The following is a 14404-nucleotide window of genomic DNA, read 5'->3' as shown; positions in this document are numbered from 1 at the left end:
ACTAATTTTCAGATGCTTATAGGCACAAGACATCAGTGTATAATCCAAATTTTGAGTTGTCCCATCTGAACTTGTACAGAAAAAAGTGAGTCCAAAGTCTGATTGCCTCAAAGCTTGAATCTCAAATCAACGAGCCATGTCTCCTGACTAAGCATGCACTTTTGCAAACTCAGAATACCTTAACCTCCCAAAAGTTTGGGAGTGCAGATCTGATCCCATACAGTACAAGACAGATGTCTGTTATCATCAGAACTGCTCCACATAAAATCTCTGATCCACCTGTTTGTCATTCTCATGTGAGAACTTTTCCAATCCACAAGTAACAAGAGGCAGAAAACAGAACAGGAGAAACATGATAAGTTTTAGATCTCCAATTTGAAATGCTAAGGGTAGGCATCCTAAGACCACTTGCTAAATTTATTTGTTACTTTAGCTAGCAGTCACTGAACTTGCTGGAGAGTTAATATAGTAAACTCCAACACAGTATTGCAACACTCTAGAGACAACCTCTCCTTCCTATCATTCTCAAAAATGCTAATCATAGTGATGTGTGCCAGTTTATACTAATCCCAGAGGCCAGAGAGGACTTTTCAAACAATATCCATGACATTATGAATGTTATCCTTCTGAGCATCCAACACGAGAAAGGAGGCATCTACACCCCAGTGATGCTTCTTTCCCACTTGTTATTTGCTGCAACCTGATAGCGAAAAAAGGATAAGTAGCTGCAGCAAAAGAAGAGGGCTATAACGACGCCCTGCCTTGCAAAAAATTCTATTTACTTCACTATTTGAATGAGATTGAGAGCTCCCTTTATAGTTGACAGAAAGGGGCTATCTTATTCTCATAAACAGCCGTGAATGTTGAGAAACCATGGAAATTCTGGTTAGGAGAATAACTTATACCTAGGTATCACGTAAAAGATAAAAGGACCTTTCAATCCCAAAATATGGAATATGGTACGACATGTAAGGTCTTCAACGAAGTTGAAACTGGAGATAAGCTTTTCCTGAACAACTCATCTCTTGAATGTGCCATTATTATTTCTGTCCAGACAAATTTTTGAGTTACTTTAAATGCCAAGCAATGCAAGCCATCTCTAAGAATCAAGGGCTTCAATTAAGAAATCCTACAAATTGGATTATTTGCAGATCGGCAGCCATCACCGCAAGACAGTGTAGTCATCACGATGATGGCAGAACAAACGTCCAGAGTTGTTTCACCAAAGGTATGACTACTGAACGGTCATGTAGCTCGGTACCAGCAAAAGCAGTTGCTGATGCAAGTCTACGGCAACTGAGCAATATCCTGGATAAGGAAACGAGATTCACTGCAGTTCAAGAAAATCTAAACAGGAAGCTCAGGCAAATTACCAAGGCGATAGATTCAGCAAGGCCATTCTCATACACGCAACAGTTTACATCTTTGAAGGTGTGTTATCAAAGGGTCCATGGGACGTACTCTGGACTGTCTTGATAATCTCTCAATGACAATCCTTTCATGGTTTTCATCATTCTAAGATAGGCTTTCTTTACCCAACTGATGTTGATCGAAGCAAAACTCTTATGCCTTAACGTTGTTTACTGCAGAACTTGAGTCCTTCTCAAAAAAGCTGGGAAAACAGGACGACTGACAGTCCACGGAAGGTAGAGACCTTTAGGTTAAATTTGGAGGCTCACAAATGGTACGAAGAGCTGGTGGCCATGATGTTTGCGGGGTGCGGGTACCCATCAAAGGCAGAGCTGGACATTCTGGCGCAAGTCAGCAATGTGCTAGCGGTATAATGTGTGCTCTGTGATGCTTTTGCTGTTGTTATGGTTATGATTAGACCTCAGGTTTGAAGGGTGATCTGGGAGCGGCTCTCCTTTTCCTTTAATTTTATGAGGGTCATATACACAAGAAGTTTTAGACAAATCCCCACTATATTTCCCACATTGTCAATTACGACAGCATCTTGAGTTTCTGGGAGGGAGGGACTGCATACCTAGCTATGTGCGATTGGGGGGAGGGGGCTGCCAGCCTCGATTGGGGGCAGTGCGGGGGGTGTTGGCCGCCCCATGTCCAACTGCACTAGCTAGGGAGGCACCCTTGCAGGAACCATACACCTAGCTAGTTGTAGTTGGGGGCAGGGAGCTGCTGGCCTCGCACCTAGCTAGGGATGCAGTGCCTCCTGAGTAGAAGATCATGATGATGAACACTGGATGGCAAAACAAGGGAAAAGAAAACCATTCCCACATGGGAAAATGTCTAAAACTTCTTGTGATATTTGCTTTGGAACACTGCATGGGAAAACAAGGGAAAAGAGGCCCTTTCACACATGGGAAATGTCTAAAACTTCTTGTGATATTTGCCTTGGAAGGGTGAAGCCCTGTTCGAAGGGTGTAGTAGCCCTTTAAAACTCTAGGCCTGGACTAAATTATTATGATGGAAGGACTGATTCTTTCTGTGTGTGTTTTGTGGAGTTAGGGCGGGGCTCAGTTTGATGCAGAGAGATACGTGGATCTGCTGAAGCAGCTGGAGAGGCGAGGGGTGGACCTGAACAGTTTTGCCACACGGCAGGTTCTGAGCTTCATGCGGCAGGCGCTGCGCATCCCTGATGAGGTGCTCCTGGACGGCTTCCTCCGAAAGTGCACTGTCATCCCTGCTTTCCTTGCTACCATTGACGTCCCCAAAAACTATAGCCGACTGTCGTCCCGGTTGTCTCCATCCCCTCACCGTTAAAAAATGCCAGATCTGGAGTTTCTGTAAAATTTGTGTCTCCCATTAACATTAGCAGTTTTTCTTAATTGACTTTTTTTTTTGCCTCTGACCTTAGACTAGATAGAACTTGTATTTTCTCCCGTTATTTTAGACCATTATTTAAATTTAAGAAACAACTTTCTGAAAAATTTTAATGCCTCGAGTTTGTCTTATGGCCGAGTTTTTTTCTTTTTTGTTTGAAGTATACGTTAGGTTTTATTAAATGTAAAAAGAGAAGATTTATAAAAGTGGACCTTGATGTGGTAGGTCCATCCTAGGGCTGATTTGTCAAGACACATTTCAACAATATGCTAGTATAGTCCTTTTAGTTATTGCAGTAATTTCAATAATTATAGTAGTAGTTTCATCAATAACTATTTTGAAGTTGATTCATACAATTCTGAGAACATTGCTTCTCTAATTTCCATTCTCAATCTTGTTCTCTACTGAACCACGAACTTCCCGAATTCAAGATCTTTTGATTCTTTCTCCTTTTGGGTTGAGAGCTTATTTCCCTTCTCCCTCTTTTGGTGTTTTGCTAATGTCCGTCATTCACTTATGAGTATTTGCTTCTCACATTAGCAAAATCTACCCCCTTGCATTGCCGCACACCCAACCAATCGATCTAATGTTTGGGGAGTAATAGTTTTTTGGATTTATTGAGAGATAGGCATGCATGCGATATAACTATTTTTTGTTGTCAAGGGCATGATGTGAGATATTCACTTTTGTTGTCAATTTTTCTCAACACGTAAAATAGGAAAAATCAAAATCACAATAAAAGCTTGTGATTTTTCCTTAAAATTTGTGATTTAATAGTTGCAACTATTGCATCTCTCTCTCTCTCTCATATAGCGATTGGCCCCTCCTCCAAGCACACCCTTGTCCCCTCCCCCCCAAATCTCCAATGAGTGGGGGGGGGGGGGGGTGCATAGAGATTTAATTGGTTACAGATGGACATTAGAGATATTGGTGAAGAGCCTTGTGGAGGGAGGTGGAAGTGATTCTTGATTTCAGGCTGGCAATAATGTTGAGCGAGCCAATGAAGGTGTAATTTGCTTGTTGGTGCTTCAAAATAGGGCTTGGTTGAGATATTATTAAAGAGGGTTGCATAGTTGGAGGTCATGAGCTTTGGTGAGATGGCAATATTACATTGGTTGCTTGGTGTGTGGCTTCAAGAGGAAGGGCCCTTGCTTGGGAGCCTAAGGGAACGTTGTAGTGAAGACTTGTGATAATGAGTGCTTTTTTAAAAATGTGGCATCATATAGTATTTGTTAGGGTTAAGTGGTGCACCATATATGCATAGCATATTATTGTTACGGCATAGAGCAAGCATAGAGATACACATACACATGCATATCTATTTTGTATCGGCATGATATGTGTCACTCACTCATTGTGTGTGTGGCTCAATGGACTACTAGGTTTGTTACACATTGCCCTAGATGGCCAGAGCAATGCAAAATTGTTTGTGATTATGTTTACGCACAGAGCATGCTCAATCTCAACAATGAAACAGCCTTGACCCACTGGTTATAGAAACTATCTTCGATCTCATTGACAAGAGTTAAATGCCTATCCGACGCACTTTCAACTTTTTGGGTAAAAGGAGCTGTCTTATAGTGGCTTGGACATGGAGTGAAATCTAGGCGAGGAAGATCCCCTCCCCAAAAGTATCCTCAAGTGTGAAATGTGGATCCAATGACATTGAAACATGTGAGCCTCTAAATACTTTTTTCTTTTCATGCAATCTGTCCATCCACCCTATGTATTATTGGCCTTAGAATGACTAAGGGAGTAGTCAAGGCCAGTAGCATGATGATGAGTTGTAGTGGCAAATGGCATGGTTTGGGTCTAATAGTATTATGATTGAGAGACTATTAGTCTTTAACTTATTTCCACATCCCTAATGACAAGAAAGGAAGCTCCTAAAAGGCACATTCATTCATGGTGCTCCTCTGTGTGTGTATCTTCTGTGTGTGTGCGTGTGCGTGTGCGTGTGCGTGTGTAGCTCATTGTATCTCTTCTAAGAGATATAAGACATCTACCACTCTGCACAGATCAACATTCACCATCCATCTTGCTTCTATTTAACTATTAGACTATTTGATTAGAGAGAGAGAGAGAGAGAGAGAGAGAGAGAGAGAGAGAGAGAGAGAGAGAGAGAGAGAGAGAGAGCTTTTATTTAAAATGTTAGATATGCTAAATGTGTATTGATAATAACTAAAGTCTATTATGGTTGATTTCATATGTGTATGTGTGTGTGTGTGTGTAGAGAGAGAGAGAATAACATCATACCCAGATTGTATAGTAGACATTCAATTTTTTGAATTTTGTGCCTCTTCAAAAGACAAGCTCATCCTCATTACACAAACTAGATATATCAAACATATAACAATTTGATGCATAAGAGGCACTATGAGAGCTTGAACGAGTACTAGTCAATGGTGATTTAACTTATTACCAAACAATGTTTATACCAACCATTTTGCATAGTCCTAGATTGCTCAATCTCTATTCTCTCATCAAGAAGCACAGCATTCATATCTACATAAAAAATAGGTTGATATGTGGTATTGTGATAAACTTATATATGCTAAAAATTTGCTTAATTTGGCACTACATGTGATTGCACATTACTGAAAAGAGGCAACACATTGTCATACATATTATGTGAGCATACATATTTTACTTTTCTATATGAAGTAAAGGCCGAACAATATCTTCTACAAAGACAACACCATGGCTGATTAAGATATACTTACTTTGTGGATGATATAATTTATATTCTTTGTTTTCATCATTGTATTCAACAAAAATGCATTTTATAGCCTTATCATCCAACTTCTTACGTTGTTGCACTAGTGTAAAGCATAAGCCAAGGAACCCGATATAGAAATTACATGGTGCAGTAGACAAAATCTAAGCAATGAGTAGAGAATACACAATAAATATGAGAAGAGCATGAATTGCTATAATTTTAAACAAATTGATACAAAGATGGCTCTATCCACACGTGCACTTCCACTGTGAAGCTTATATGGCAATCCAGACAGATGATATGTAAAGAGCTTAAAGCTAGCTGGAAGAACTTTGATGAGGTGAAAGATAGATTGACAATGGCTTTAGAGGGGTCTTCCTTTCATAGCTGGAGTAGATAATCTAATCAAATTGTTCAACTATGTTATGAATCTTCCCTAGTTGGCCAAAGAATATTCATGCCATCCACTCACATAGACCTCATTTGACATATAAGTTAGGATGCATGTGCTCACACATGGCTTCTCTTCATACTGGGGGTCTTATAACTTAGAGCACCATGGATCATTGGTGGCATCTTATGGGGGTGGGACATTGAGTATATCTAACACTCCCCTCAATTCCGCTCGCGTGTGAACTATATCCTTGGATCAATGTCGAGTCTTTGAAGATGAACTCGAAGCAGATTCTTCATAAGAGCTTCGGTGAAGATATCTATTCCATTCTCCTTCGTTGAATGGTAGATAAGCTCTACTATCCCATCCTCAATCAAGTCACACAGATAATGATATTGGATCTCAATGTGTTTGGTGCATTTATAAAAAACTTAATTTTTGACAATGACGATGCAACTTTGATTGTCACATAGCACTGTTGGATCTTCATCCTATACTCTCATATGCTATAGGATCCTCCTTAACCATATTGCTTCACATATAGCAAAACAAGTTGCCTTGTACTTTGCTTTGGTAGAAGACAATGCCACTGTTGGTTGCTTCTTACTAATCCAATAGAAGATTCTTGAACCTAAAGAGAAAAAATATCGAGAAACTGATTTCTTGGAATCATTGTTACCTACCCATTTTGAGTCACAGTTTCCCATAAGAGCACTTTCAGAACTATATGTGATATCATAGTCAAGAGTTCCTTTCAAGTATCTGAGTATCCACATCATGCCTTTTCAATGAATTTCTCGTGGTTTATTTGAGACATGCTCAAAACACCAACTGCAAAATTGATATCTAGCATGGTGTTGCACGAGTAGATGAGGCTGCCAACCAATCTCCTCTACCTCCTAATGTCTGCTACTGTTGATATATTCTCAAAGGATAACTTCACATTGACCTCCATAGGTGTAGCTATCTCCTTACACTCGTTCATACCAAATGCTCTTAAGATCTCCCATACATAGTTCTTTTGAGAGGTGAAGATTTTTTTGTTAGACTTCAATCCCTAAATAATAGTGGAACAAGCCTAAGTCTATCATCTCAAACTTAGAACTCAAAGCCTTTCAAGTCTCATGGATCATATCTTCATAGTTACATGTAATAAGAAGATCATCCACATATATAAGAATCACTACAGACTTTTCACCATCCTTGTAAACATACAAGGTAGCATCTAAAGCACATCTTTTGAAATTTAGGTCTAAAAAGAATTTATCTATTCATTGATACCATGCTTTAGAAACTTGTTTAGCTTACAAACTTTGTTCTCAGAATGGGGCCCCTCAATCCCTAGTGGCCAAGCCACATACACCTCCTCCTTGAGGTCACCATTCAAGAACACCTATCATCTATTTGGATTGCCATCCAAGCTTCATAGTGAAAGCACATGAGTGAACATAGTTATCTTTGTATTAGTTTGTTTGAGATTAAAGCAGTTTCTATTCTTCTCATATTTGTTGTGTATTCTCTACTCCTTACTTAGATTTTGTCCACTACACCTTGTAATTTCTACACCCTATGGCGGCTAGAGCATTGAGATGTTGAGCTCTACATAAGATGGAATCCACTATGCATCTTGGTGATTGTTAAAAGATAGGCATAGGAACCCATCGTAAGCAAGGGTGTATGAGGGTAGATGGGTGTGAATAGCGTGAAGGATAGGGAAAACCCTAACCCTAGCTAGGCGGAGGCTATATAAATAGCCTATGGGTCACTATCAAAGTAGAGATAGAGTGTACCCAAGTTGTACTTTGAGCAACTCAGTAAACAAGATTTTGTTCTTGTACTTTGAGTTCCTATCTCCCTTTTGTGCACACTTTTCTTGCTGCAAATCTGGTTTTCCACATGGTATCAGAACCTCCTGTGATCCTTTCCACTTCCTCAAACCTTAGCCTCACTAAGTGCACAAAAAAATCTTCATTTCTCTCATCTTGGACCTTCAAACTCCATAGTCAGCTTGACCCCTTGACCTTGGAGGACTTGGGGACCAAAGGAGAGCATTTCAACTCCTGGCTTTGACTAAGAATTTCTTTCCTAACACAAGGCAACCATTCGTGGCACATCAAAGAGCAACGTCGGGCAGTGTGGAAGATGACATTGAGAAAATTGTCAGATTGATGTAGTTCTGAACAGTCGGGCAGTTCGTACAGCAGCGCGGCCTTAGCAGGCACAATGATGGCGGCGACCATGGGGCTTTGATAGCCTCCAAGTGGGCTATATCCACCCAAGAGGGTTCCTTGAAATTCTTCTTTTGCTGCTCCCACAGAGTCAAACCCTAACTTTGGGTTTCATTGTAGCCATAGCTACAAGCTTGAAAGCTTGGCCTTCTTATTTTTTTTCATCTTCTGTTGTCACTAGTAGTGATTTTAATCACTGAGTTATCTCTTCCAAAGTCAGTTACTTATCTGAAACTCCATTTCAGAGGTTCTTTCCCTTGGTAGGGCATCACCAAGCTCATCAAGACCGACATTTACCATCTCTAGAAGCATAAATTAAGAGATGAGGGCTTGTAAGCACTAAAGCATATTGTTTAATCATTTTGCTACTTGTATTTACTCAATCTGAGTTTTTTCAATAGAAAATTAAAACCATTAATTGCTCTACTTCATTTTGCAAGGCTATGTGTACAACTATAAACACATAGACCATCCTATCCTAAACATGTGTTGCTTGTTGCATTTCATGTGTGGTTTCTTTCAAATACCTTGGTCAATGAAATAAAAAAGATGAGTGTCATTGTACTCTCCTCAGAGTCATCAGCAACAAGCATTGAAATCATAGACTATCCTTGTCCAACACAAGGTTCATCTACTAAACCATACCACAAGGAGGAGCCAGAAGACCATTAAACCTCGGAAGAAGATTGCACATAAGAAAGGACAACCAAAGTCGTATTTTGAAGTACTACATATATATGATTTTCAACCCTTCTCTTCATTGCAAATTTGAATATCAATTGTTTGTAAGGGTGTCCTTGATTTGCTTCCGCATTGATTGGCAATTTTGTAAGGGACTAGACACTGCCCTTATCTTAGCAAGTGGTAAGACCTTCCAATGGTCACTATCAAAGTAGAGATAGAGTGTACCCAAGTTGTACTTTGAGCAACTTATTAAACAAGATTTAGTTCTTGTACCTTGAGCTCCTATCTCCCTCTTGTGCACACTTTTCTTGCTGCAACTTTGGTGTTCCACAGTGATGCGGTAGGATATTATTCATTGATATGTTAGATGATTGACATGAGGATATGCTAATGATTCTACAACTAGACTACACCCACATAGTCCACCTATAGTTATGGTACTTTCATATTAGTATTTTATCATGTTATAGCCTCAGTTCTTTGTATGGAAGGAGAAGAAGGAAAAAGAAAAAGAAGAAGAATTTAGTCATAGTCTCCATTTCTTTTGTGTGAGTGCTCTTGATCTCTTCACCTGTCTCCCCTCTTCTCTATTTGCATTGTATGATTGTATTAGAGCTATCCCACAACTGCACAAAGTTTGATTAAAGGCAGAGGTAAAGGCACTAGGGCACAATAGTAAGTAAGTAAACATTAGATAAGAAGCTATTCTACCTTGCTCAATTTGCCTTGGATTATAGCTGCAAGGGGCTCCTAATACTAGTAGGGTTACAATCTCTGATCATAGTAAAACTTGGTAAGTAGGAAAAACATTGTATATATTATAAATAGCCATTTTTTGCACTTATTACTATGATTTTTGGCATCAGAGGTCATTATGGCCTCTATTTTGGACAAGTGACCTCGACAATAGTTTTTTAATATACTATAGTTTTGATTATATCGGTTATTTATTCAAGGCCTATTTATAAATATCCTTATATGTGATCTTTTCATAAATAAAACATAACCCTTTTCTATTCAATCTATAAATAACCCCCTTATATTACACCCTTTTATGTGGAAAAAATGTATACAAATGGTATTTTAAAAATATCTTATTTTGAACCCATGTGATGCACACATATATTAATGAGTAACTTAAATGAGTTTATAAGTACACATGTTATACATCTCAAATGTGTAAGGTTTTAGGTGTTTTCTGGGTTGTAGGCATAGAAGGAATTTACCATATAAATTATAGATTACATTTATTATTGTGTAGTCATTAGAAATGATTGCATGTTTAGTTGTAGTGCACTTGGTATCATCTGCTTGCAGATTATAGTTTTTAGTAAGTCATTTGTTTTGTCAAAATGTCTATTAACTTCCACCAGATTGTAAGCGAGAATCTTGATAAAAATAGTTATCCTTCATAGAAGTTCAAGATGACAAATTTCTTCAAGAGCAAAGGTGTTTAGAATTACATTAAAGGAGATATGGTAGTGGCACTTGAAGTTCCTACATAAAATGCTATTAGAGAACAAGTAAAGGCTAATAAAGATTAGGAGCAAACATAGAGTAAAGTCATGTATTGGCTATTTGTCAATGGCACAAATAACATGATGGGCTATTTGTAAGAATTTGATACCCCTACTATATATTGCATGGAAGAATCTTGCAAGGTTGTTCGAAGTAAACACAAAGGCTAGAAACTACAATTTGAGTTAGAGTTGAACCAAGTGAAAAGAGATAATATGTCCAATATTAATGATTATGCCTTGAAGATTAAGAGTATTGTGGAAGCTCTTGGATCTATCAATGTTGTAGTTGATGATGTTGTTATTGTGTATGCATGCTTAGATGGACTTGGAGGTTAATATAATCATCTATGAATACGAGGAATGGTATTCCTAAATTTTTAGAGTTGGTTTCTATGTTGATAATTGAGGAGAAGAACCTTGGCTTGGATTTCTCTTCTTCTCAAAGAAAGAACAAGTTTGATAGGTGTCTTACTCTACTAGCAGAAGTAGAGATTGTAGTATAGGCCAAGGTAGTGGTTGTGGTCAAATTTATGACATTGAGCGAAATAGAGGAGGATATTATTGAGGAAGGGAAAGTCAAAGAGGACAAGTTGCAGATTCTTATAGGCAACATAATTTTGGTGATAGTAGGGAGTGTTGGCATTCTGGTCAGAAAGGCCACAATTCTAAAAACTATTTCAAAAAGAAGACTAAAATTAGAAATGGAAAAAAGCAACAAGATAATTATGCATCTAATAGAACAAAAATATCGATGATAGAAGTGAGTAGTTATTTGTTATGTAATACTTTATGAATACTCACTACTAATGATTCATGAAAGAATGACGTATGGTATGTAGACTCAAGTGCCTCTAACCACACGACTTCTCACAAAAAGTGGTTTAGAGAGATGTGCAGTCTAGAGTCTCTAGGCTATGTGGAGACATGGGATGATACAACACATCCCATTATTCATGTTCAAAATTTTTCTTTAAATATGCAAGATGGTAAAAATAAGTGCCTGGTTGATATGGTGCATGTACTAAATATTACTAGAAACTTGGTTTCTATTGGTTAGCTTGTTGCTAGAATAGGGATTGCAAGTTTGAGTCACATACGATGGTTATTATATAGAAGATCTCAAAAATGATTGTGATTTATTGCAAAAGGAAAACATGCTAGCAAATTATTTACTCTTGATGTAAGTCTACCTAAAATGGATGCTGCCATGTTTGCACAAGGTTCAGGTACTATGGCTACTATTGAAGTTTAGCATGAGAGAATTGATCATGTGAATGTGCAGCAGCTGTAGTACATGGAGTCAAAATATATTGTGGATAGATTGCCTAAGTTTAGAGTTGATGGGATACATGAAGTATGTGAAGCATGTCATTTTGAAAAGCAAGAAAGACATGCATTTTCACATGAAAAGCATATATACAAGAAGCAAAAAAAAAAATAAAAAAATCTAATGTGTGGGATCCAACAAAGATTGCACCTTTAAGTGGTTGTAAGTATTAAAAGAGAAAGTTGGAGACTCACCTATTATGATAGATGTATCATCAAGTTTCTCTCATGTTGATGTTGATTCAGATGGCTTTGAGTAGAGCTAGGATTAGGAGTTTGGGATTCCATTTATTAAAATACCTAGTATGTGGAAGACTAGAAAAGTTACTTATGAATATATGTGTGCATCACAGGGATTCGAAATAAGGTATTTTAAAATACCATTTTTTACATATAGAAGGGTGTAATATAAATGGGTTACTTATAGATTGAATAGAAAAGGGTTATGTTTTATTGATGAAAAATTCACAAATAAGGATATTTATACATAGGCCTTGAATGCACGTGATGTAGAGGATATGGATATAGTAACTTCCTTGAGTGTGGAAGTCACAAGAGGATGCTTTAACACTCGGAAGTTATCCAAGTCCACACATGTCAAGTAAGATAAGAAAACCAATGTAGTGTTTGAGATATGATAACTATGTAGCTCATCACTATGCATACATGATTAAGGTTGTGAAGGATGTGGAAACCACTTATTTTGAGGATGCAGTGGATAATGAGTATTGGAATCATGCTATGGATGAAGAAATGGTTTGCACTTATGGATAACGACACATGGGAGTTGGTACCTTTATGTGTGTGTGTGTGTGTGTGTGTGTGTGTGTGTGTGTGTGTGTGTGTGTGTGCACGCGTGCGCGTGCGTGCGTGCATGTGCATGTGTGCGCGTGTGTGTGTGCATCTGCTAGAAACATTGTCTTATAGATCAAGTTGGATTTTATGATTGCTTCAAGTATCTATTCTAAGTTGATTCAAAGGGTTAGGTTTTCTTTTGCACCAAGCATGTCTATGCTAGCTTCCTCTCCACCATAGCATAAAAGAAACCCCTCACATACACCAAATTCTGGGCAATTTGTGGTCATAGAAGATAGGCCCCTCATCTCATTGTTTACTGTGAGCTATTTTAATATGATCTAACATGCTATCTTTCACCATTTTGGCTTCAGTTTTGAGATGATTCATTGTAATGCATGCTAAATATTTCAATTGCTCCATTAATTTCTTGAGGTTTGTAATCTAAGTTCTCTAATTGTAGCTACTCATGAGAATAATCATTTGCATGTGATTGCTCATCTATTGGTCTCTCTTGATTATTCAGTGCAACCTGTATGCTAAGGACCCCTTGAACGAGATCACTCCTAAAATTGAGGTAGATATGTTTGGTGTATCATTTCTTCCAAGTATACAAAGAGCATGTGAAGTTAACATATCAATTCTCGTGTCATTAGTCTACAATGTACATTAGAGAGGCAATATATTGGCTATATATGAGCATGCCCATGTAGGATTTTTCAACCATATGTGTCCAATCATTATCCAAGAGGGATAATCTTGTAGTAGCATTGATACAACACATTTGTTCATTCTCTGCTGAAAGTATGATGACAAAATAGTGCATTGTGGATGCACCATTTTACTTGTGTGAGAGATTAAAGGAGCAATACATTGGTTGACAGTGACCATGCTCAACCAAGATATTGGAGGGAAGAATAGTCCATAGTTAACTAAGCAAAACACACATAATACATTTCTCATTCTCATCTAGGGGTTATATGCTACTACAAATGGCACTCCACCATGATTTGCAAGCATAGCGCATGTTCCTTGAAGTTAAGATATTTCTTGAAAAGCATGGCAATGATGAAAATTATAACTTGCATGAAAAATTGATATGATATATTGAATATGGGAATGCACTTGATTTTGTTGTTGTTGTTCACTAGAGAAGAGTTATAGGAAGTAAAGATTAAGATTGTTATAGAAGTTGTTCATGATATTTTGAGTTGACTCAAAAAATGCATATATAGATTCTTAGTTGCAACATTAGCTACTTATTGATGGGTAAAATTTCTAGGATGCCTAGATGCTCACCTAAAATATATGAGCTTGTTCAGCTTTCTCATACATTAGGAAGCACAATTTGTGGAGTAGCTTGGCAAGCGCTTGAAGAGTAATCAGCAAAATCAATTCAACAAGAGTAGTGAGAATTATTTAGAGCCTCAAAAGGGTAGAGAGAAATAAGTACAAAGAGAGGGTAGTATTACAGAAAAACACTTGTAGGGATTACATCTACTTGTCTTGGAGCTTGTTAGGTGCTTCTTACACATCTCAAAGAAAACATATCTTCTCCAACACAATTCCATTGTCAATATGTGACAAGTTCTATCTTTGTTACTACTTTGGAGTGACCCATACATCATAGTGGCCATGTGCCATGAGATGTAAGGTGGTGCAACCCTAGAACCACAAGTTAATATGCAAGACCGAGTGCCCAACACAAGTGGCTAGCATGAAAGAGGTGTTAAAGGAGATATCCAAGGGGGGGGAAGATGGGGTTGCGATGTTAGCATTGGTATAGTATATCCTTTGGGGGAAGGTAGAATAGAAGGCAAAGGGAAAAGGGCAAAGTGTGGCATAACTGGAGGTGTCTAGCTTGCTATAGGCCACTCACATGTTGATTAGAATCTCATATGATGTATTTCTTAGCCACACACAATTTTTATCTCCTCCTAGCCATCGAGCACATATC

At 38.1% G+C, this 14404-nt stretch overlaps 1 protein-coding gene and 1 long non-coding RNA gene across 6 annotated transcripts in view; one reads left to right on the top strand and one right to left on the bottom strand.

The window, feature by feature from the left end:
* LOC148032784 (uncharacterized) overlaps nucleotides 1-2672 on the bottom strand; it is a 69256-nt gene extending 66584 nt beyond the window's left edge. For 2 of the 4 annotated variants that reach the window (XR_015691663.1, XR_015691661.1), the window contains exon 1: nucleotides 2536-2672. This is a non-coding gene — a long non-coding RNA (uncharacterized LOC148032784). Of the gene's footprint in view, nucleotides 1-178; nucleotides 280-2535 lie in introns of all 4 variants that reach the window. The other 2 variants (XR_015691660.1, XR_015691664.1) reach the window with 2 other exon arrangements.
* LOC148032783 (uncharacterized) overlaps nucleotides 1-2806 on the top strand; it is a 72919-nt gene extending 70113 nt beyond the window's left edge. For both annotated transcript variants that reach the window (XM_087683457.1, XM_087683458.1), the window contains 3 exons: nucleotides 1152-1431; nucleotides 1590-1778; nucleotides 2467-2806. In XM_087683457.1, the coding sequence (XP_087539583.1) occupies nucleotides 1152-1431; nucleotides 1590-1778; nucleotides 2467-2721 (724 nt within the window). In that variant the 3' untranslated portion in view covers nucleotides 2722-2806. The remainder of the gene's footprint in view (nucleotides 1-1151; nucleotides 1432-1589; nucleotides 1779-2466) is intronic.
* The last annotated feature ends 11598 nt before the right edge of the window (nucleotides 2807-14404 follow it).

This window comes from Lygodium microphyllum, chromosome 8 (assembly GCF_053477565.2).
Source record: "Lygodium microphyllum isolate KBCC chromosome 8, Lygodium_microphyllum_v1.1.10, whole genome shotgun sequence".
Classification (NCBI taxonomy): Eukaryota; Viridiplantae; Streptophyta; class Polypodiopsida; order Schizaeales; family Lygodiaceae; genus Lygodium; species Lygodium microphyllum.
This window is presented reverse-complemented; position numbering and strand designations above follow the sequence as displayed.